Below are 25,000 nucleotides of genomic sequence, written 5' to 3' on the forward strand. Positions count from 1 at the left end.
TCACGGCACATGCACCACAGCACATCCAGACGAAGAATGGCTTGGCTGGGCTGTCTTTTTTTTTCATTATTCTGACTGATTAGTCCCCGTTGAACAGTTTTTTGGTTATCCATCAGAGTATCGTAGACTGAGGCATTACAGCCAAAAATATCAGTCGAGGAGGAACGATATAGTTCACATCCAGATCAAAAGCAAACAAAACTATCAGAGCGAAAGAAATCATTATTTTGTCTATGGAGTGGCTGGCTGTTTCTTAGTGTAATGTACTTTCTGTAACGGTGTGAAGTTCTGTGAGGTGACAGGGGTGTAGATACAATATCAGTATTATACCTCCAGACACAGATGCCTACCAGATATGATACTATATGATACATATTCTACCTTGCAAAGCTCATAATCGTTCACCAAAAAGGTACTGCCGGTGCAAGAAGTACACCATAGTACTGCCGTTTCTCTGTGGGCGCAGAATACTGAGTTTAGAGGATGACTCCTGCCAATTTCAATGTGCTGTTGTATTGCTCAGGCTACCCTTGTCTTGTCAGTACCCGGTGATGCTGCATTTTTCGAGTCAGCCCTTTCCGAGATCTGAGCTATTCTAATGGGGGCAGATTTTGTTTACATTCAACATTTTCTTAACATAGGCCTACTCCAAATATTATCCCAAAAGGTATCGCTGTTTGTTAGTTGTCTGCTGATGTTGCATAACCTTTTGGATGTTATTGGGAATGAATGAAGATTTTTTAAAATGTAAACATACTCCAGCCCCCATCACAATGACCAGGATCTCGGAAAAAAAAAAATCTCAGGTACTGACAAGTCCAGGGTAGTGTGAGCATTACAACGGCATGTTGAAATTGGCAGGAGTTACCCTTTAATGAATGCAGTGCTGTTTTTTTTTTTTTTTTTTAAGCAGTAGCAGCAGCGGCAGCAGAAGCAGAGCAGTGAAAAGCGTATGCATTGTTAAACTCTCCAGGTGCTAAATGTAATGAGGTGTTGTGGTTCATGGAGCTTCTTCCAAACATAGGCACTAGTGGTGTGCATTGGCACTGCCCTTACGATTCGATTCAATTACAATTCGGGAGGTAACGATTCGATTCAGTTCGATTCTACGATGCATTGCAATACATTACATTTCCACATGAAAGCAAAGACACATTTTTCATCAGTCAAGAAGCAAAGCAAGCAGTCAGATTCTGAACGACATTTTAGTGACTGTTTTGTGTATCAATCCATTTTCAAGGCTTTGAAGTGTTTTAATGTACTGTTAAGTTAATTTGCTCCGGAAAAGCCCACGGAAGTACAGTAATTGAAACTTGAAAAAAATATGCTGCATTGATTATGGCATTTGCTGAATCGATTATTGAATTGTCCTGCCACACATAGCGATGCATTGCCGAATTTGATTATTGTTGACACCAATAGACACCCTGTGTGCCGTCAGCAGCCCAGCCCAGCATCATGCTGGGGGAGAGAGGATGCTGGATCTAGTCCTGATAGGGTCAGTGTATTTGTGTATTTGAGCATAGCAGCAGCTGCTGGTGTCTTGATTCGCCGCCCCCAGCTTCAGCTTCTGAACAGCAGAGAACAGTAATGGCTTAACAGGCAGCTCCTCTCTCTCTCTCTCTCTCTCTCTCTCTCTCTCTCTCTCTCTCTCTCTCTCTCTCTCTCTCTCTCTCTCTCTCTCTCTCTCTCTCTCTCTCTCTCTGTCTGTCTCTCTGTCTGTCTGTCTCTCTTGTCTTCTATCTCTGTCTCTGTCTCTCTCCTCTCTCTCTCCACCCCTCTTTCTCTCGTGTTCTATCTCTGTCTCTGTCTCTGTCTCTGTCTCTGTCTCTGTCTCCCTCCTCTCTCTCTCTCTCTCTCTCTCTCTCTCTCTCTCTCTCTCTCTCTCTCTCTCTCTCTCTCTCTCTGTCTCCCTCCTACTCTATCCCTCATTCTGTTACTCTCTCTCTCTCTCTCTCTCTCTCTCTCCCTCTTTCTGTTACTCTCTCTCTCTCTCTCTCCATCTCTCTCTCGGCTTTTGATACCTGCCACTCTGCTCTGGCCTCTAAGGATGTATTATGAAACTGCAGTTTGCGTGGCGCCAGGGGAATGGGAATGGGAATGGGCGCTAGCGATACAGATACACATACAGAGGCCTCCCACGCTGCTGCTGCTGCTGCTGGTTGGTTGTGTAATGCTCACTGGCTCTCTCACTCACTCTCTCTCTCTCTCTCTCTCTCTCTCTCTTTCTCTCTCTCTCTCACACACACTCACTCGTTCCCCTTCACACTCCGACTGGAAGGTTACAGTGGTGCACAGATACCTTCTGTTTGTGTGCGAGTGAGTGTGAGCATGTGAGTGTGTGAACAACACATGCACACTGCACACGTTTTTGTACTATATGTGTATTTCTCTTTCGAGATTTTTTTCTGTGTGTAAGATGCAGCTTTTGTCTAAAAGGTTATGTACTGTATTTTGGGTATGGATATGCTGTGACAGATATAGTGTGTACACAGTATGTGTTTTTAATAAATATATTTAACAGGCATCATCCTATAATCAACATATTTGCATTCAAATTCTTTACACTACTGTGTACCAATGCATCTTTGTATCTTATATATGTGCGGTACAATGCTGGGGCAGAAATGAGAATTAGAGAGAGATGAGAATGAGAGAGAGAGAGAGAGAGAGAGAGAGAGAGAGAGAGAGAGAGAGAGAGAGAGAAGAGTGGGCAGGGGGTTATGCTCATGTACTGTATCTGAATGTACTTCAACACTTACTGTATGCATTGTTGTCATGGGTCAAGATGGAGCTTGAGAGTGTTATAAAACTAGCCGATTCTGAATACTGCAATGGTGTCCTTTATCTACGTACAGTATTTATATACAGTGCCCAGCAATAGTGAGTAACCCCCTTTTGAAAAGTAACATTTTGAATGTTTTACCCCGTTGATGCTTTTGCAAGGGGCTGCATACCGCCTCTCTTGTGACTCACCTTTGAACTGTTTGGGGGGAAGTTCACTGATGTCTGTATAAATACGTTGTCCCACACTCTTGAAAAAGTTTGCAATGCATCCCACTGCATCCCACTACAACTCACTCACTTCCTTGTTTGGTGAAGGATGAATGGTCCATTCATTGAAAGTTGAGGATTTCCAAGGCAAATGTGTGGAAAACTTTTTCAGAGGGGATGTATTGTGATTGAGTAAAATGTATTTTTTAATGCGTTGCTCGCTCTGAATAAACGAGCAAAAGTCAAATAAGTGTGCACTGAACTTCTTCCTTTTAAAGTAACTAATAAAGTAAGCACATACTAATGCACTCAGTAACTATGGCAACACTGAATGTAAGTCGTATTATAAACCTTTTTTATGTTGCAATTTACCGTAGACTATGCATACTGTGGAGATCTTTTGTGTTATTTAAATATTGTTCACAATATTACTTTTCAAAAGAGGTGCCATTTATACTCTGGACATTTCTCTTTAATATAAATGATAGTGAATTTGAGGTAGGCTATCACAATGAAGTTTGCTCTACTGCTGAAACTTTTTGTTAATCTCATTGTTTCTCTCCATCCCTCTCTCTTTGTATTACATGTTTCTATTGGCCTGCTTATCTCTCTTCCTATTTTCCCCTCTCTCTTGTCATCATTCTGTCGATCTCTCTCTCTTTCTTTCTCTGCCTCCATCTCTCTCTCTTTCGCTCCCACTATCTTTCTGTTTATCTCTCTTCTTCGGTAACACTTTATAATAATGTCTGCTTAGTACTTAGTAAATAGTTAACTAATGATGAAAAAACATTAACAAATGTTTTTATTATTAACTAAGTTTTATTAGTGCTTTATAAAATATCTACAAATAATATATTCAAGATTCTACATACCTTAAAACAAAGTATTTTGTATCTCTTTGTATCCATTTGTGTCTCCCTCTCTCCCTCAGTGACGGGTGGGCGGATCGGCACGATGTGACTGACGGCTACGAGCGGGAGGCGGCAGGGGGCATCACCATCAAGCTGCAGTCGGCCTACGTCACCTGGTACGACGACTACTACCTGAACCTGCAGCCCGACGGGAACCTGCGCAACCCCTGGTTCCCCGAGTTCTGGCAGCACCGCTTCCAGTGCCGCCTGGGGGGCCACCCGCAGGAGCGCAAGGAGTACAACCGCACCTGCACAGGTAATAAGGTCACGAGCAAGTGACAGAAAATTCTTGACAAAAAATCTAATTTATACCATCACTGCCCCATCATACAGAAGTATGGTTTATTTAGTCTGGACAATTGTATTTCTTTTTCAAACTACTGCTTATTTTTTAAAATTGTCAATGATCTTGCTCCCACTCCCCTAAAGAAGTTTGTGAGTCTGAGTAGAGCAGAAAACAACACAAGAGCATCATTTAGAGGGGACTCATCAAGTGTGTTTAGAAGTACCACTTTTGGTCAAAGTGCCTTCTCTGTAAAAACAACAGGGCTATGGAACAGTATTCCTGTAGGTATTAGGCAAAGCAACACACTGAGTAGTTTTAAATCAGGTCTCAAGAAATGGCTGAAAACAAGGCAGCAATGTGAACTTTTTTAGTCATTTTCTTTTGTGTATTCTTTTAACTAGATATGCCTTCTTGGCCATGCAATATTGTGGGCCTATATTTGCACATTGGGCGCCTTTTAATTGTATTATCAAATTCTTGTATTATTATTCATTTTAATCCTTTTTGTTTTTAGCTTAACACCAATTCCTGTCCAGGGACTACAGATGAAAATTAGCCGTGTGGCTATAATCTGGCTCAATTGTATATTGTGCACTGTCCCTGCTAAATAAACAATAAATAAAATGAAGTGCCCTAGAAGAGGGTGCATGTTTTGGAACATTTTGGGAAAATTATAATTATTTTTGTATAGGGCATTGTATTGCAAAATGCATGTTATATACAGTAGGTTTAAAAAGTATGTTCTCAATTAGTCCATTTAATTTTTTTATACTAAGGTGGGCATTGTCAGGCTTATGATGAGGTCAAGGGGGCGTTGTGAGCCCTGTGATAAGGCCAAGGGGGCGTTTGTTCAAAAAAAGGTTGAGAACCACTGCGTGAATAGTCTGAATGAATGAATGCCACCACCCTCCCTCACTATTGTAACTCTGCTCTACTCAGACAAGGAGTCTCTTCGTCACCAGTACACCCAGGACACCAAGATGGGCTTCGTCATCAATGCCATCTACGCCATGGCATACGGGCTGCACGCGATGCAGCGCGCCCTCTGCCCGGGCACCGTCGGCCTGTGCAGCGCCATGCGGCCCATCGACGGACGGAAGCTTCTGGAGTTCCTCATGAAGACCAACTTCACGGGCGTCTCCGGCGAGCTGGTGCTGTTTGACGAGAACGGAGACTCGCCGGGAAGGTGAGGTGGGAGCTAGTCAGCACCTGACAACAACATTTTGAGAAGTTTTGTGAGATCATTGAGGCCTCTTGTGGTGGTGGTAGGACAGGCCGGGAGACTCGCCGGGAAGGTGAGGTGGGAGTTAGTCCACATCTGGCAACATTTTGACAATGAGTTTTTGTGAGATCATCGAGATGTTTTGTGGTGGTGGTAGGACAAAATGTTGATTTGTAATGCAGGTAATGGTAATGGTCATTTAAAATGTTGATTTTAAAATGATGTAATGGGTTATAAATTGCGATATATAGAGGGGGCATTAGATGGGTCTACAATATGTGAGTGTCAGCTATACTGGGAAGGATGGGGGGCCTTCAGTGGGGATTTAACGATGGCTTACACTGTGCGACTTGGCACGATTTTGCCACGATTTGTCACTCACACAACTTTTTGGGAATCGGGACGATTTCTTGCTCAGTCAGAGGTCAATCGTGAGTCTCGCATCATGTAGTGTACATGGAGTAATGACAAGCAATTTCACCTCACGACCAGCTTGCAATCTGCAATCATAGGTTCGCAAGAAAATCAAAAGTGTTTGAAATTCTGGTCGCCCCTCATGAGCAAATCACACAGTTGAAGCAGTGCTACAACCTGATTTGACACTACACATGCACAAATTGTCAGGGCAGCGCGATTCACTCTTGAGCACAGCCTCTTCTCCACTTCAAGTGCGCATTTCCCTTCCCTGTTTTTTTCATCTGCAGTTCCGGAAAGCAAGCCTGTCGTGTCACACAGTGTGGGCATTCTGCTTGTATCAGACCCTCAGCTTGTATAGTGTGAGGATGTGAGTCGTGAGATGTGAACTTTTAAACCGTGCAATTCCCATGTGCATTGTGAGCAGGAGCTTAATACCATCCCACGATTGAAAATATTGCAAAATGTATGCCCACCTTAAGGGTATTTTCACACCTAGTCTACTTTAAGAGTTCAGTGCTCTTTAAGTGGACCAAAAAGTGAACCGACAGCAAAAAGACTCAGTTCTGTTTTTTAAAATATTGTGAGTATATTACAAAAAGAACCGGCTGCTCGTTCTGGTCCTGTCAGGGTATTTTCACACCTCATCCCCTTTAGGTGAAACAAAGTCAGTCATCTTTAAGTGAACCAAAAAGTGAACTGACAGCAAAATGACGGCTCTTTCTGGTCCTGTTAGACTTGTATGGTGTCAGTCCTCTTTTTAATCACGCCCAGTCTTCTACAGCTCTCCTTCAGTGATTACACCAAGTCGCAGGTGTAACTTGTCAGGACTCGTAAGCGAAGCATACTGAGACCACGTCAACAAAGTTCTCAGTACGGTTCACTTCCGAGGGGTCTGGGTATGCTTTTGGAGTGTTCACATATGCACAGAAAATGCTGAGTCACAGGTCTGAGTTTGCTTAAATAGCTGAACGTGTGAAAGTGCCCTTAAAGGGACACTGTGTGAGATTTTTAGTTGTTTAATTCCAGAATTCATGCTGTCCATTCACTAATGTTACCTTTTTCATGAATACTTACCACCAGCATCAATTTCTAAGTATTCATTATGACTGGAAAAATTGCACTTTTCATACATGAAAAGGGGGATCTTCTCCAAGGTCCGCCATTTTGAATTTCCAGAAATAGCCATTTTTAGCTGCAAAAATGACTGTACTTGGACCATACTAGAAAATATTTGTTTATTACTTAGTAAACTTTCATGTAAAGATCAAATTTGGCAATAGGCAGCCCAGTTTCAATGAGCAGCATAGTTGCAGTACCTTTTTTGACCATTTCCTGCACAGTGTCCCTTTAATGGTGTCTCTCAGTGGGGCATGTTCATAAGAGTAAGAGTATGCACATCCCACCTCTCTGATGGCAGGTGCAGGACAAAGGCGGATCTGAGAGTGGAAAAAGTAGAAGTCTGCACACTGTAGCTCCGTTTTGAAATTCATTCAGGTCATACAACGTTTCGACCCAACAGTGTCACATGCCTGATGAAGACCCTGTTGGGTCGAAACGTTGTACGACCTGAATACATTTCAAAGTGGAGCTACAATGTGCGGACTTCTACTTTTTCCACTCTCAGCGGGGCATGACCAGCTGCTGGTCCATTTTGTGCATTACATCACACTAGTGAAAGCCCACCTACATTGTCATTGTGACACAGGGCTCTCCACAGCACACAGTGTTCCCTGCACACAACAAAATTATGCCTCACCCGTACAAGGGGGCAGCCCCAAACAGCGGCCCAAGGGAGCAGTGCAGTGGGATGATGCCACACTCAGGATATGTTAGTCATGAAGGAGGATGGAGAGAGCACTGGTTAATTCTCATCCTGGTGGGTGGAGAATCGAACTGGCCACCCTTTTTCTACAAGCCTGGGGTGTGTTTCTCAAAAGTGTAGTTGTTAGCCAGTTAGCGACTTGGGTAGTTGCCAATGGGAAATTGCATTGCAAACAACAAAGTAGCTTGTGGTTAGCAACTATGGTCTTGAGAAATGTGCCCCTGATACCCTAACCTCTTACTCATGATTGCCTGTTACATAATTAAATTGAAATTAAGATGCGTGTCTAAGGAATGTACTAATAGGCAAGCACTGCATATGCACTAATCCTACCTTATTTAATGGTGTTGCAATGTTTTATACACATAATGTGATTCTTACAATGCCTTGAATGTGCGTTTATATAATCTACCCCTTGATCTGACAATTCTTGCCTCTTGCGTTGTGAGTGTAGTGTGTAGTGTCATTAGCCCCAATCAGCTCTGTGTTGATCTGGAGTGGCCCTAGTGTTAAAGTACTGCTCTTCAGGGAACTTGAGACGGGAGTTCTTGAGATTAACTCCTCTTAACTCCTCTCATGAAGAATTCTCACCCATGGCAGGCAGCCTTAAACACCTTCCTCTTAAAGATGTTTTGTGACTCCCTCGTGTGTCTGGGTCTGGGTCTGAGTGTAATTATCTCGCACTCTCTCTCTCTCTCTCTCTCTCTCTCTCTCTCTCTCTCTCTCTCTCTGTCCCTATGTCTGTCTCTCTGTCTGTCTGTCTGTCTCTGTCTCTCTGTCTCTCTGTCTCTCTCTCTCTCTCTCTCTCTCTCTCTCTCTCTCTCTCTCTCTCTCTCTCTCTCTCTCTCTCTCTCTCTCTCTTTATCTTTCTCTCTCTGTGTCTCTCTATGTGTACGGGTGCTGTGTGTGTGTGTGTGTGTGTGTGTGTGTGTGTGTGTGTGTGTGTGTGTGTGTGTGTGTGTGTGTGTGTGTGTGTGTGTGTGTGTGTGTGTGTGTGTGTGTGTGTGTGTGTGTGTGTGTGTGTGTGTGTGTGTGTGTGTGTGTGTGTGTGTGTGTGTATGACTCAGGTATGAGATCATGAACTTCAAGCAGATGAGCGACGACATGTACGACTACATCCACGTGGGCAGCTGGGACAACCAGGGCCTGCGCATGGACGACGAGGAGATCTGGGTCAACCAGACTGTCACCATCACCTCCGTCTGCAGCGAGCCCTGCGAGAAGGCCCAGATCAAGGTGACATTTACTATATATCGCCTAGTGGTGTGGATCGGCACTGCCCTCACGATCCGATTCGATCACGATTCGGGAGGTAGTAGATCCGATTCGATTCGATTCTATTAGATCCAATCCGATCCGATCCGATTCAATTCTACAATGCATTGCAATGCATTACATTTCTACTGAACGCAAAGCAAATGTTTAATCAGCCATGATGAGGCAATACAAGTAGTCAGATACTGAGCAACAATTTATTGGCTGTTTTCTGTATCAGTCTGTATCAGTCTTGCAATGTTTTGAAGTGCTTTTATTTAATTTAACATTCATTTGCTCCCGAAATATCCATGGAAGTAATTGAAACTTAAAAAAATTGCCCGATCGATTCTGGAACTTTCCGGATCGATTCTGGATCGTCCATGCCCCACATCGATTCGGATCGCCGAATCGATCATTGTTGACACCACTAATATATCCCCCTTTGGTTGTCAAAGACAAATGACCTGGCTCTTTCCAGATAATTGTTGTTTCCGACTTGCTCCACACATTCATCTGGGAGAGTGCCGCCCAGATTTGCTGTGGCTTTATCAAAAATCGTTGCACGTGAAGAATGATGTGCTACTTTAATCACTCGCAGATTTGCCAGCGTGTGACTTCTCCTATATGTTTAGCCTACTTGACTTCTTCTGGGCAGGAAATCCGGTGTTTTGGTCGTAAATCGACTGCTGGTAATGCTTCAAATCCATTTCACTGAATAAAATGGACCATAAGTCCAGATAATGCAGATACTGCGCATATTAAATTACTAAACTACTTAATTTACTTGAATGAATATTGAGGTACTTTGCAGCACACACCAATCATCAACTACTCTATTTGCTGTAGCCTGTTGCAATCTTGCCATAAATCCTTCAGTAATTCCTTCGGCTGCATTTGCAATGGGTATTCCTAATCGGCAGGCAAGAAGAAACCCTTCTTATAAGCTTCTTCGGGCTCCCTTACAGGGCCCGTTTCATCCTACAAAAATGCGTTTTCCTGTCTATAACACAAGTATTATGCCTAATTTGATGCAATGAAAAACGTTCATTACCGTAATTCATTCAGGTGATCCGCAAAGGTGAAGTGAGCTGTTGCTGGACCTGTACGCCGTGTAAGGAGAACGAGTACGTCTTCGATGAGTACACCTGTCGTGCCTGCCAGCTCGGTGACTGGCCCACGGACGACCTCAAAGGTAATATATCACAGGTGACTGGGTGTTACAGATGATGTCCTTATTAGGGCTGGGCGGTATACCGTTACAAAAAAACGTGATAACGGTTTCAGCTACACAAGGTTCACTTTTTGATGAGAGAAGGGTTTTTTTTTTATCCCAAAAAAGTGATTAAAATTGAAATGGAGATTCATTTAAATTCAGGATTTTATCTCATTTTTTTAAACTAAATTTCAGTCTTTTCTTCAGAAACATTGAGATGTGGGGGAAAATCGCCGCTCATTAAAAAAAAACGTGCAGAGAACCGTGATATAAATTTTCATCAAGAAAACCGTGATACACATTTTTTCCAGAACCGCCCAGCCCTAGTCCTTATATACATATTAATGTGTGACATTGGCCCTGCCATGGCCTAATGCTAGGGCACTGGGTTACTACGCCAGCGACCTGGGTTCGATTTTTGGCTTGGGTCATTTGTTGATCCTTCCCCATCTTTCTCCTCACTCATTTCCTGTCTCTCCTCCACTGTCCTGTCAAAAATAAAGGCAAGAAAGCCCCCCAAAAATATATTTTTTTAAAAATGTGACATTACTTATTTGAAATACATGTGGGATATTTCCTGTTCTTCTTGTCCAGGTTGTGAGCCGATCCCCGTGCACTACCTGCGCTGGGGCGACCCGGAGCCGATCGCGGCGGTGGTCTTCGCCTGCCTGGGCCTGCTGGCCACCACCTTCGTCACCTCGGTCTTCATCCGCTTCCACGACACGCCCGTGGTGAAGTCGTCGTCGCGCGAGCTGTGCTTCATCATCCTGGCGGGCATCTGCATCGGCTACCTGTGCACCTTCGCGCTGATCGCCAAGCCCCACGTGGCCCTCTGCTACCTGCAGCGGCTGGGCATCGGCCTGTCGCCCGCCATGAGCTACTCGGCGCTGGTGACCAAGACCAATCGGATCGCGCGCATCCTGGCCGGCAGCAAGAAGAAGATCTGCACCAAGAAGCCGCGTTTCATGAGCGCCTGCGCGCAGCTGGTCATCGCGTTCGTGCTCATCTTCCTGCAGCTGGCCATCATCGTGGCCCTCTTTATCATGGAGCCCCCGCTGGTCAGTAGCGGGATAGCAGGCTCTAAGAGGCACTGGTTCTTTCTCAATGTCTAGTGTTCTAGCCTTGCTAGGACGTGAAACGCCCAGTGATTGCATATTCTGCAGAGTACACCAAAGAGTATCCGATCACTGGGCGTTTCACGTCCTAGCAAGGCAAGAACACTGGGCATTGAGATAGGGCCACTGTGTACTGCGCTGTGCTGTGTGATCACTATGAGTCCATCTCATTATCTAATCTCCCGTCCTCGCCTTGTGCTTGTGGCCTTGTGCCTCAGTGATGCCCAGTGGTGTAGTGGGGATTTTTAAAGTGGGGGTACGCGATTTTTAACGTCATCAAATAATTAGGCAACTTATCATGTCAAGCTACCCAACTGTCATTAATCTACCGTCATTGCTTCTCTGTTTTCATCTGTTTGGTCAATCACCTGCAATACTGCTATGTGCTCATTCCTTATTGTATTCAAACATGGGCAGATTTTTTTTTTTTTTATTTCACTTGAGGAGAAGTGGGTGGACTGCGTACACCCGCGTACCGCGCCCACTACACCCCTAGTGATGCCCCGCCTCTGTGAAAGTTACCCCTCTGTCAGCATAAGCACAACAACTTGACAACTTGAGTTTTGAATGAGAAAATGGGTTTTGAATTGCGTTTTTGCAAGATCTTAGATTAAACTTCTATTTACGTCACGAGTCCACAAACACAAGGAAGGACTGGAGATTCGATTTCGAAGTGAACTCACTGTGTGCTGTGCTGTGCAATCGCTATGACTAAAACAGGACTTTTTTATTGTCTCTGCTAATACACCGTATAATACTTAAACCTTGTAAAGTTTAATCGAATTGGATCACCTCAAAGTAAGGGTGGGCGATATATACCGTCTGCGAAGTTATCGCAAATGTTGTTTTGACGATGAGTAATTTTGCAATATCGATGTTGAGTACTTGTTACTCTAATAAAATAAAACGGTGAGGCTTATTTACCTGGTGAGACACTTTGTATGTGACTTTTATTGCCGCTCACATACTACAGACTGCCGTCAGGCAAAGCATATCGAACACTGAGTGTATGCGCTCCTCATAGGGTAAAGCAATCGATAACAGAACATTCTAACAATATACTACATCCTCCCTTTTTAAGCATGAATCATATTTAACTTTACTGTAGTTCTGCATCATTAAATGATCATTTTAAGATTACTACAAGATATAAACATTTGCATTAAGCATTTTAAATGACATCCTCATACAGTAAAAACAACCTATGGATCACATTGCATGCAATTCATTTAAAAACATTTTTCATTCACATTCATTCATTCACATTTGTCTTTCTGTCTTTGTCTTTTTTTTTTGTAAGACACAGATGATGTTTTTTTTTTTTGTTTTTTTCATATTTCTGTTTTTTTTTTTTTTTTTTTCAAAGACACAGATGATTCTTTTTTTTTTTTCCATGTGTCTGTCCTTTTTTTTTTTTTTTTTTCAAAGACTGTTGATATATACAGCTCCAGGCCTTTTTATTAGAATACCATGAAAAAGTTGATTTATTTCCATAATTCCATCAATAATGTTAATCTGTCATGGATTGTAGATGCATGGCCCAGTTTTTTAACTATTCCAATCATTATTTTTTTTCTTTTTATATGCGTTGGCCTTCCAGCTCAAAAAACCCATGAATTGGGGAATTCGCATTATTAGAATATTGTTATAAAATCACATTTTTCTTCATCAAAATTCGGGTCACATTAAATCAGTTGAAATTTGGTACTTTCTACATAACGTGCAATGGTCAATACTTGGTTAGGACATTCTCTGTCTTCATAATGGCCATGATGCATTTAACATTGAAGTCAATGGCAAAAACAGTGCATGGGAGTTATGGAAGCCCAGATATCCTTGATGCTTTGCTGTCAGCTGTTCTTGTTTGTTGACCTGGTGCCCCACACTTCCCTCTTCAATATACCCGAAGATTTCCATGCCACGTTTTGGTGTTAACTCACCAGTTTAATTCTAACTCAACAGAAATTAAACCCCATTCATTTTCAATGGGGTTTCATTTCTGGTTATTTAGAATTAAACTGGTGAGTTAGCGCCAAAACGTGGCATGGAAATCTACAGGGTATATTGAAGAGTGAAGTGTGGGGTACCAGGTCAACAAACAAGAACAGCTGACAGCAAAGCATCAAGGATATCTGGGCTTCCATAACTCCCATGCACTGTTTTTGCCATTGACTTCAATGTTAAACGCATCATGGCCATTATGAAGACAGAGAATGTCCTAACCAAGTATTGACCATTGCATGTTATGTAGAAAGTATCAAATTTCAACTGATTTAATGTGACCCGAATTTTGATGAAGAAAAATGTGATTTTATAACAACATTCTAATAATGCGAATTCCCCAATTCATGGGTTTTTTGAGCTGGAAGGCCAACATATATAAAAAGAAAAAAAATAATGATTGGAATAGTTAAAAAACTGGGCCATGAATCTACAATCCATGACAGTTTAACATTATTGATGGAATTATGGAAATAAATCAACTTTTTCATGGTATTCTAATAAAAAGGCCTGGAGCTGTATATATATATATTTTTTTTCAGTCTCTCTGTGGAAGAAAAATTGGGTAAGTATTCACCTCATTAAACATGAACAAGTATATATAAACAAAGTCAGAACTTGACTTATCTGTAGGCAGGACTCAAGTGTTATGTCAACTCATAGTCCTTGAACCTTGCAGGAATCTTCACGAGTCTCCCACTTCTGGTGCTGTAGGTGGGCGCAGCTGGAGTGGGACTGGATGGCTCACAGGCTGGTGTGCGTTGGTCTCGCTGGGCCTGTGATGTGCTGTCCTCTCTGTGTGAAGCGATGGGCTGTTCTGGAAGATCGCCGTCGTCCTCTCGATGAAGACTGGGGTGGATTCTCCGCAGATGACGTTGATATCTCCGGAACGTGACACCACTGGGTGTCTGGACGTTGTATGCACGTGGTTCCTCTCGCTTGTGCAGGACCGTAGCTGGTTCCCAGCCATGACGTGTTGACATGTGCACTGTGGTACCAGGAGCAAACTCTGGCAGTGTCTTAGTGTTGTGATTGTAATAGTGCACTTGCCTGGCTTGTAGGTGTTTCAGCCGTGAGTGGAATCCGTGTGGCACAGCTGGTTGCAGAACAGCTGTGGAGGTCGGCAGGGTGCTTCGCAGTACTCTTCCCATCAGGACTTGTGCTGGTGAAAACTCTGTTCCAGTCACTGGAGTGTTGCGTAGTGACAGGAGAGCTAAGTGCGGGTCTGTGCCGGCCTGTGTTGCTTTTTTAAGTGCATGTTTTACAGTCTTTACCATTCTCTCTGCTAGGCCGTTTGACTGTGGATATCCAGGGCTGGAGTGGATGAGTTTTATGCCCCACGACGATGCAAACTGTCGCATTTCAGAGCTGGCGAAAGGGACGTGATCGCTTACCAGCTCCTTCGGGACTCCATGTCTGGCAAAGATGGTCTTCATTTTGCGTATGACTGTGTGGGCGGTTTTGTCAGGTAAGTTGAGCACTTCTGGATACTTTGACATGTAGTCCACCATCAGGAGATATGACTGTCCGTGTAGCTCAAAGATGTCTGCACCAATCTTCAGCCATGGCAGCTCAGGTATCTCGTGTGGAATCAGGGGTTCTTTCTGATTTTGTGGCTGGTTTTGTTGGCATGGGCGGCATTTCTCCACCTGGTTTTCGATGTCGTGCTTCATACCTGGCCAGTACATCACCTTTCTTGCGTGCGCTTTCGACCGCTGTATCCCCTGGTGTGCGAGGTGCAGTCTGTCAAGCATCAGCTGCTTCACACTCTGTGGGATGACGATCTTGTCACCAGTCATCAGGATGCCATCCCTGATGCTGATGTTGTGTCGCATCGACCAGTACCGGTGTAGGTTGGTGGGAACACTGCGCCGTCGTCTTGGCCAGCCTTTCTTGTGTAGCTCAATCACCTGTTGCAGTGTGCTGTCTGTCGCCGTGGCCCCCTTGAGCTTTGAGAGTGTGTCTTCGTCGAGTGCGGCTGTGGCCTCCATTGCGTGCACTACTCTCTCCTCGAACAGGTCTTCCTTCACGTCGTCCTTGCAGTCACTGACAACAGCGCGGGACAGGGTATCTGCGACGTGCATCTCCTTGCCTGCTGTGTAGACGATTCTCAGGTCATAGCGTTGGAGCTGCAATAGCATGCGCTGGAGTCGTGCTGGTGCCTTGCTCAGGTGTTTTTTGAAGATGACTTCTAGGGGCTTATGGTCAGATTGTACAGTCACTGTGTTGCCATAGACATACTGGTGAAAGCGTTTGGTGGAAAAGACAATTGCCAGCAGCTCTTTCTCTATCTGAGCATAATTCTTCTCAGAGTCTGTGAGTGCTCGTGATGCATAAGACAGTGGCCTACCTTCCTGCAGCAGACAGGCGCTGAGTCCGTCTTTCGATGCGTCGCACTGTATGGTGAGTGGCTTGCTCTGGTCGTAGAACTGGAGTACTGGGGCTTGCATGAGGGCGGTCTTGAGCTTCTCCAATGCAGCGGTGTGTTGGTGGCTCCAGTGCCAGGCAGCGTCCTTTCGTAGCAGCTCTCTGAGTGGGCTTGTGATGCTGGCTTCATTTGGGATGTATTGGCAGAGGTACCTTGTCATTCCCAGCAGTCTCTGTAGTGCTTTCTTGTCGTCTGGCTGCGGCATGTCTCTGATGGCGAACACCTTGGACTCGTCCGGCTTCACTCCCTTCGTGGTGACTACATGGCCCATGTATTTGACTGAGTCCACTTTGTACTGTATTTTGTCTTTGTTGAATTTGATGTTGTTTTTCTGTGCAGTGTCCATTACTTTTTGTAGAATGGCATCATGCTCTTCTTCAGACGCAGCGGCGATGATCATGTCGTCTGCGATGATGTGCACTCCTACAATGTTGCCGAATGTCTCACAGTTCTTTTGCTGGAAAACCTCGCTGGCGGACTTGATGCCAAAAGGAAGTCTCTTAAAGCGGAACCTGCCCCACGGTGTGCTGAATGTGCAGAGCATCGATGAGGGCTGGTCCAGACTCACTTGCCAGTATCCGTCCTTTTCGTCTAGGATGGAGAAGATGGTTTTCTCTGACAGCCGGTGTAGTACTTCTTCTGGGGTTGGTATTGAGAAGTGCTGTCTCTTGATCGCCTCATTCAGGTCTCGAGGGTCCAAGCACACCCTGAGTGTCCCGTTTTTCTTCTCTGTGGTGACAAGGCTATTTACCCATTCTGTAGGCTCAGTCACTGGTGCGATGACATCTCTTTCGACGAGGTCTTGTAGCGTCGTTTTCAGACGGTCCATGACAGCGATGGGGATTTTTCTGCAGCCGTGCACAACTGGGGCCACATGTGGGTCTGTGTGGATGTGGTGCACCCCAGGAAACTGTCCCAGCCCACTGAAGACGGAGGGGTAGGCGTCCACTAGCTCCTCTTTCGTGGCTGGCGCTTTGAGTGCGATGGTCTGCATTCTTTTCACCAGCTGCAGCTGTTCACATGCGTCTCGGCCCAGGATCGGAGTGGAGGAGTGCTTGGTGATGAAGAACAGAAGATCTGTCGTCGTTCTGGCTACATCACAGGTAAGCTTCACGGTGCCCTCCGGCTTCAGACGTGTTCCTCCATAGGCGACCAGTGTGATGTGTGTGGGTTGCAGCTGATGAGGACCCGGAATCTTCTGCAAAATGCTCAGAGGAAGCACATTTGCATCTGCCCCAGTGTCCAATTTAAACTTGACCTCTGTGTCTTTTATGTTGGCTGTTGTGTACCACGAATTATCTTGTTGAGTGCGTTTGGGCTCAGCACAGGACATTGTAGATATAAACAGTGACTCTACCTCAAGATCGTGCACGCCCCGGGCAGTGGCTCCTCTGTCTTGTGTTGACGCACACATCTTCGCGTAGTGGTTCTTCTTGTTGCAGTTGTGACAGGTGACACCGAATGCTGGACACTGACGAGGTTTGTGCGCCCCGCCGCACTTTCTGCATTTGTTTACATTGCTGCTGGCTGCCTGTGTCTTTCTCTCAGGTGGTCGTGACATTTTTTTCATGGCGACTCTCCCCTTGTCGTAGCTGGCAGACACCTTGTGAAGAGCCTCTACGGATGCCTCTGGCTGCGCCGATCTCATGGCTCTCATCTGTGATCTGGTAACCTCGGCTGCTCTACAGATATCAACTGCTTTATCCAGAGTTAAGTCCGTTTCACGCAGTAATCGCTCCTTCACGCGAACGTCTGGCACAGAAAACACTAGCTTGTCTCTTATCATGTCATTCTCAGTTTGTCCAAATTCACAGTTCTTACATTTTTGGCGAAGTTCAGTCACGAACTGGTCTACGTTGACTCCCTCAGACATCGGTAGTGACCAGAACTGATGGCGCTCGAATACAATGTTCTTTTTCGGTATGCAGTATTTTCTGAATGCATCCAATATGTGCTATGTTAGCTCACCGGGCTGTCCATCCTCACCCGCTTCGACAAACACGTCCATTGTGTTGTAGATCTCGAGCGCTTCCTCGCCGACCGTATGCAGCATAATGGCTATCTTCACTGGTTCAGCTTTTGTGTCCGCTCCCGTAGCCGTCATATACAGCTGAAACCGTTGCTCCCATCGGCGCCAATTCTCGCTGATGTTGCCGGTTAGCACTAGCGGTGCTGGAGGTTTAAACTGGTCCATCGTAGCTAGCTAACGTTAACGTACGTTCTATCACTTGAAGACGTTAAACTAAACTTTTCTTTCCACAGCGGAGGATCAAACGAAAACTATTGTAGTCTCGCGTCTGTATGTGTAACGGAGGCTAACTAGCACAGAGTTGGCGTGGAACGTTGGTAAACCTCCCTCCGATAGCTTCATACAGTCTCGTGCCGTTGGGCCGAGAGACTAGTCTCTTGGCCCAGCGGTATCGTACTGTGTCTCCCATTGCCGAACCGTTGTAGTTGACGAGGTCGCACGTTCGATCCCCGAGGGGGGTGAACAGGTGCAAGATGACCTCCGTCACAGTGGTGCCGCTGACCCAGGATGGGAGTGAGGTTTAAGGGGGAGAGTGTAACGGAGGCTAACTAGCACAGAGTTGGCGTGGAACGTTGGTAAACCTCCCTCCGATAGCTTCATACAGTCTCGTGCCGTTGGGCCGAGAGACTAGTCTCTTGGCCCAGCGGTATCGTACTGTGTCTCCCATTGCCGAACCGTTGTAGTTGACGAGGTCGCACGTTCGATCCCCGAGGGGGGTGAACAGGTGCAAGATGACCTCCGTCACATATGGAGTAAGAAAAGACCACTTCTGACACCATGTTGAGTACTTGTTACTCTAATAAAATAAAACGGTGAGGCTTGTTTACCTGGTGAGACACTTTTGTATGTGACTTTTATTGCCGCTCACATACTACAGACTGCCGTCAGGCAAAGCATATCGAACACTGAGTGTATGCGCTCCTCATAGGGTAAAGCAATCGATAACAGAACATTCTAACAATATACTACAATCGAGATATTTTTATGAAGCGACGACAGCCAAGCCTTTCAGCCAATAGTAGTGTTGTTGTGAACTGGAGAGTAAAGTCTGTGAACCAATGAGCAGACAGTACTGAGGGGGGCGGGCTGTAGCGTTTTTGCCAGACAGGAAGAGTGTCACTCATGCACAGCACTGCTGCTGCTGGGCAGTGGAAGAGAGTTGTTATCCAAATGGTGGATTTACATGAGGAATTCAACCATTAAACCAGCCATTGCATGATGCTGAGGGCGTTTTGAAACTATGTGCTTTAATTAGCAGCCGTCTGTGATTATGGAAAGCCAAATAGTTAGGAAGATAAATAGCTTTGTCTCTGGTCTGAGAAATCGCTAGTTAGCATGCTAGTTAGCATGCTAGTTAGCGAACTAGGCTAAGCAATGTTGTTCTCTACAACTATTAGTGGCTGTTACTCACTACTCAAACACCCACCTGCATGTATAGATGGCATAACTGCTTAGGTGGACAAGTACTGTTAAGTTAGACTGGTGCAGTGAGTTAAATTACAATGTGTGAAATTTAACACATGCAATTTGCAGCTGCCTATAGTTTCCTATCCTTGCACTGTTTCCAGTCAAAAATGGCTGTCATCTAACAGAATCATAAGCAATACATTATAAAACTATTTTTTATTTACATGGATATGTTTTCATGCCAAGTGATGAAGTATTACTTTACAGACCAGAGCATATGCATGTTATTAAATTCAAAAGCTCTTCAGCACAGCATTTCTCCCAACTCTCTGTCCCTCCCCAGTTACAACACAAATGCAGCACTACTACCTCCAGTGCAGAATTGAAATCTGTCTGGAATCATGCACAAATAATAGACAGCAAATGTGTTGCTTTGTTATACTGCCATGCTTTGTGATGTAGCCTAGTGTAGACATGCCATCATTTATGCAGACCTCTTGGTAACATGCAGTTTAGGCTACATAGGCCTACAAATGATCTGCTTTACTCACCCTGCCCTGCCAAATTCCCATACAGTACAATTCAAACACATTGATTACCAGCCCCTCCTGAAATAGGCCCTACTGGTTTTTGCAACTGTTTTTGGAAATTATCGTCAAATTTATCGTTATCGTGAAAATTCTAAAACTTATCGAGATATTTGTTTTTGCCCATATCGCCCACCCCTACCTCAAAGCACCTTATCTGGATGGATATTCATTATTACCACTCTTTTTCCCCACTAAGTTAATGTTTTTATACTGTATATGCATATGTGCACAATACTGCAGGTTTTATCCGTTTAATGTATATATTTGTGCAATATGTCTTGCTCTGTGTATTATGTGTATTACAACCAGATTAAAAAAAAAGTTGGGACACTTGGAATTTGTGAATAAAACCAAAATGCTGTCATTTTCAAAACCTTTATTTAAATGATTGTTTCGAGGAAAATATAGGTATGTTCATTTCAAACATACAACATATCTCAGAAAAGTTGGAAATATTGCAGCATTTTGTTTTTATTCACAAAATATCCCAACAGTGTCCCAACTGTTTTGGAATCCGGTTGTATGTGTAGGCTGCTGGACACTGTAGCCCCATACCAGACACCGTCCCGCCACTGGGACGTTGTAATAGTCACTGAAAAAACTGAACTACCATAGTACTTCACCACTATGCACGGGCCCTTACGACTTGGTCCTTGCCTTTCTGGTAACAGCTAATTTATAACAGGGGTAGTGTCTTCAGGGTTTAATGTCCCTCAGGATCAATACAGTAACTCTACTCCATGGTACTCTACTCTATTAGTTTTCACTGTACTCTACTCTCACCTTCGCTCAGATGATCCACGACTACCCCAGAGTTTTGAATGAGAAAATGAGTTTTGAATTGCGTTTTTGCAAGATCTTCAAACTTCTATTTACGTCTTGCGACTTCATCACGAGTCCACAATCACAAGGAAGGACTGGAGATTAGATTTCGAAGTGAACTCACTCTGTGCTGTGCTGTGTTGTGTAATCGCTATGACTAAAACAGGACTTTTTTATTGTCTCCGCTAACACACCGTATAATACTTAAACCTTGTAAAGTTAAATCGACTTGGATCACCTCAAAGCACTCTACTCTACTCTCATCTCACCTTCGCCCAGGTCATCCACGACTACCCCAGTATCCGCGAGGTGCACCTGATCTGCACCTGATCTGCACAATACAGTAACTCTACTCCAGGGTGCTCTACTCTATTAGTTCTCACTGTACTCTACTTTCATCTCACCTTCGCCCAGGTGATCCACGACTACCCCAGCATCCGCGAGGTGCACCTGATCTGCAACACCTCCAACCTGGGCGTGGTGGCTCCGCTGGGCTACAACGGCCTGCTGATCCTCAGCTGCACCTTCTACGCCTTCAAGACGCGCAACGTGCCGGCCAACTTCAACGAGGCCAAGTACATCGCCTTCACCATGTACACCACCTGCATCATCTGGCTGGCCTTCGTGCCCATCTACTTCGGCTCCAACTACAAGATCATCACCATGTGCTTCTCCGTCTCGCTCAGCGCCACCGTGGCCCTGGGCTGCATGTTCGCGCCCAAGGTACGGGCTTTTGTCTTTACTCCAACATTAGTGTGTGTGTGTGTGTGTGTAAGTGTGTGTGTGTGTGTGTGTGTGTGTGTGTGTGTGTGTGTGTGTGTGTGTGTGTGTGTGTGTGTGTGTGTGTGTGGTTGTGTGTGTGTGTGCTCAGCGCCACCGTGGCCCAAGGTACTAGCTCTTTTTTGGGTTTTTATTTGTTTTTGTTTCTTAAAATATATTTTTAGGGGCCTTTATGCCTTTATTTGATAGGACAGTCTGAGATGGTGACAGGAAGCGAGTGGGACAGAGAGACGGGGAGGGATCGAGAAATGACCCCGGCCGGACTCGAACCGGGGTCCCCGTGGGCATGCAAGCCCAAATGTTGGGGGCTTAGGCCTTTTGTTTTTTGTTTACCGGTAATCATATTTTGTGTTTTGTGGAAAAAACTTCAAGGGGGTGTCCAAACCTTTTTCTACAAAACGTAATTTTTTCGTTCAGCACCAGGGATTGTGCCCAAGTAACTCTGCAAGTAATCATATTTTGTGAACATTCAGTGTTTGTTTTTTAAGACATGCATACACATACGTACGTACATGGGGTGTTCATACTGGCTAAGACCTACAGTATCTGTGTGTGCGTGTGTGTGTGCGTGCGTGCGTGCGTGCGTGCGTGCGTGTGTGCGTGTGTGTCTGTGTACGTTTTAGGTTTACATCATGCTAGCTAAGCCAGAGCGTAACGTGCGCAGTGCCTTCACTACCTCCACGGTGGTGCGCATGCACGTGAAGGACGGTAAGACCTCCGCCAACACCCGCTCCTCCAGCAGCATGGTCAACCTCTTCCGCCGCCGACGCTCCGACCACGACGTCAGGTGAGTCTGGAGAATGGGTGGGGGGCCGAACCTTAACTCACCACAGTGTGAAACTGAGAAAAGTGACTTCAAAGTTTCTGTTTTGTTATCCTCTGTCCAGATAAAAGTATAATAGTTAGAGCTCCTAAACAGTTGGTTATTATAAAGGAGATATATATGTATAGCAAAAAATATTTAGTTCAAATTTGACTTCTGACAGTTATTTGGCAGTTAAGGTATTCTGCCTTTGTATCATGGGCCAACAGTGAGGAGTCATGCTGAGCCAAAAGACAGTAACTGCCATATTTGTTTTCATTTTTTTCCATTTTAACTTTAACTATACATTTTATAAGAAACTATAAACAAGGTCTGGTCATAATGTCTTTTTAAAATTACATATATGACATTGAGATGTCCTATTTAGTGGGATTAGGATATGGCGGGAATGTGTTTATATTGCATTGAATTACATTACAATTCATTATATCTCAAAATTGTTCAGATAAACAGCCTGGCAGACAAATTACTGTGTTGAAAGACTAATATATCATGAATAAATACACAATTTACTTAGAAAATATAATCAAAATTGAATACAAAGTTATTTTTATGAAATGGCAGTTGGAAGTTAAGGTTCTCTGCCTTTGAATCATGGGCAAAAAATAAGGAGCCATACCAAGGCAAAATTTTCTTTATTTTGACATTAAAAACAATCAAATTGGCTCACTATATTTATTCACATGATAAAGGTGGTCTGAAATACCCCCCAAAATGACATTAACTCATTTTTTACCAAAATTGATGTTAAGGTCTTTTGCCTTTGTAGGGCAGTATGTGTGCATTCCAATATGACCACTTCCGTCCTCCACTTGTGCTTGTGGCCTCGACCCGCCTCCTGGCCCAGACTCCGTGGAGAAAACAATAAAGTTTCCCAGCCGTCAGCTTAGCCACAACAACTTTTGTGGGAATCTATGTCTCCAGGGGCGTTTACGTTGATATTACAGCCCTTGACGACTTGATAAAATTTGAAGTGCCCCTCGAATGAAAACAGTTCCTAACCCCTGATCTGGAGAATGAGATCAGGTGGGTTTGAAGAATGAGATAACAGGTTATGCTTAGGCCGTGTTTTTTTTAATTGTTTTTGGGTTTTTTTACAAATTAAGATCAGGTATGTTGGCCCTACGTCTAATATCAGTTGGGTTTAGGAAATGAAATCACCAATAGGTCACTAATTATTTTCATTTGGCCGGTTTCAGTACTATGGTTAACTCTAAACCCACATTGGTTAACTGAGGTTGTTCTCTGTGATTGGACTAAAATTTTGGAAACTAGACAGTTTCCTTGGAGGGTTTGGAACATAACAAGAACAGGTGAAGAACCTAAAGAAGTCAGAGAGCAACGGGGGATTGCTGATGTGTGATATAATTAACCAAAATTGTACCACAGAGATTGTATGCTGCTGTGTATATAATTGTGGAGTCGAGTTCCTTTGGAAATTAATCTAATAACTAAAAGTCAATTTCATAAATTGTGTCATGAAGTGAAGAAACTCTTAAGTGCTCAGGAATTGTTAGAAAAATCTCGAAGGTGGTCTTTGGTGTGGGGGAAAAGAACAATGTCTTATCAAAAACACTCTTCTTGTGCAAAAATGATTTAAAAGCCTTTATCTAAACATGGCTATTGATTTAAAAAGATAAGGGCAGAGACCCACGCGTAGCGACAGTGAGCCTTCTTCAGGGTTCCTAAATTGTGTGTTGCTTGTGCTTCAGCTCGAATGGTAAGACGGTGACGTGGGCGTCCAGCGAGCGCGGCGGCTATCGGCCCAACCTGTGGAAGCGCATCTCCATCCACATCAAGAAGAAGGAGGAGACCAACCAGACTGCCATCATCAAGCCCTTCTCCAAAGACTGCGACCTGCCGGGCGGGGCAGGAGACGCAGGGTCCAAGGGCCAGCAGTGCCTCTCGACCGGCACCTACCGCGCCCGCAGCTCGTCCCCACTCCCGACCGTGTCCCATCATGCCTCACTGCGCTCTCGAGAGGAGGAGGCGGCCGTTGCTGCTGCTGCTGCCGCTGCTGCTTCTGCTGCTGCAACGCCATCGTCACAGGAGGAGGAGGAGGAGGAGGAGGAGGAAGAGCAACAGGACCTGCTGGTGCCACTGCCGTCGTACCTGAACGAACGACCAATCATTCAGCATCCTCCATCCGCGTCACTCCATCAGCCGCCGCAGCATCAGCACCAGCTCCCTCTTCAGCCTCAGCATCATCACCAGCAGCAGCAGCATCCTGGAGCTTCACACCCGTTGCGTCCCGCTCAGCAGCATCCTCCCCAGCAACAGCAGCAGCAGCATCCTCAGCATCAGCACCACCAGGTCGTCGGCCCCTCTGCATCAGCACCGCACCAGGGCTCCATCATGGACCAGATCAGCTGCGTGGTGCACCGCTTCACCGCCAACATCAGCGAGCTCAACAGCATGATGCTGCCCGGCGGCGCCTCCTCCATGAACCCTGGTGGAGCCTCCTCCTCCATCACCTCCTCCTCCTGCATCGCCTCCTGCTCCTCCTCTGCTGCCGGACCCTCGCCTGGCCTCCTGGGCGGCCTACCCTCCTCCCCCTCGCCCTCCTTCCTCATCCAGCACGACCTGCAGGTACGTGAGTGATATACGTACATCCAGAACAAAGAAAAAGGGTCAGAGGGCTTCGGCGTTCACTCAAGTTTTGGCGAAGGTGCTCTTTGGTTATCCTTTACTAAGGATCCATCCAAGTCAATGAAAAATATCCAAGGCACTCTTCTTCTGGGTTAAAAAGCTTTTAATAAACAGCTAGTTCATAGTGAAACGGTTAAAAATTGCCAACATGTTTCGGCCGACAATGGCCTTCTTCAGGGACAGGGCCTTCTTCAGGGCTGTAAAATCTTTATTTTACAGCCCTGAAGAAGGCCA

The 25,000-nt window shown here is 44.9% G+C and overlaps 1 protein-coding gene across 1 annotated transcript in view; it reads left to right on the forward strand.

Annotated features, from left to right (window-relative positions):
- grm5a (glutamate receptor, metabotropic 5a) overlaps nt 1-25,000 on the forward strand; it is a 42,387-nt gene that overhangs the window by 16,261 nt on the left and 1,126 nt on the right. The window contains exons 4-12 of the mRNA XM_063202136.1: nt 3,926-4,169; nt 5,139-5,377; nt 8,720-8,888; nt 9,975-10,101; nt 10,717-11,180; nt 20,929-21,237; nt 21,918-22,081; nt 23,830-24,540; nt 24,622-24,706. Of these exons, the coding sequence (XP_063058206.1) occupies nt 3,926-4,169; nt 5,139-5,377; nt 8,720-8,888; nt 9,975-10,101; nt 10,717-11,180; nt 20,929-21,237; nt 21,918-22,081; nt 23,830-24,540; nt 24,622-24,706 (2,512 nt within the window). The remainder of the gene's footprint in view (nt 1-3,925; nt 4,170-5,138; nt 5,378-8,719; nt 8,889-9,974; nt 10,102-10,716; nt 11,181-20,928; nt 21,238-21,917; nt 22,082-23,829; nt 24,541-24,621; nt 24,707-25,000) is intronic.

This window comes from Engraulis encrasicolus, chromosome 7 (genome assembly GCF_034702125.1).
Source record: "Engraulis encrasicolus isolate BLACKSEA-1 chromosome 7, IST_EnEncr_1.0, whole genome shotgun sequence".
Taxonomy (NCBI): Eukaryota; Metazoa; Chordata; class Actinopteri; order Clupeiformes; family Engraulidae; genus Engraulis; species Engraulis encrasicolus.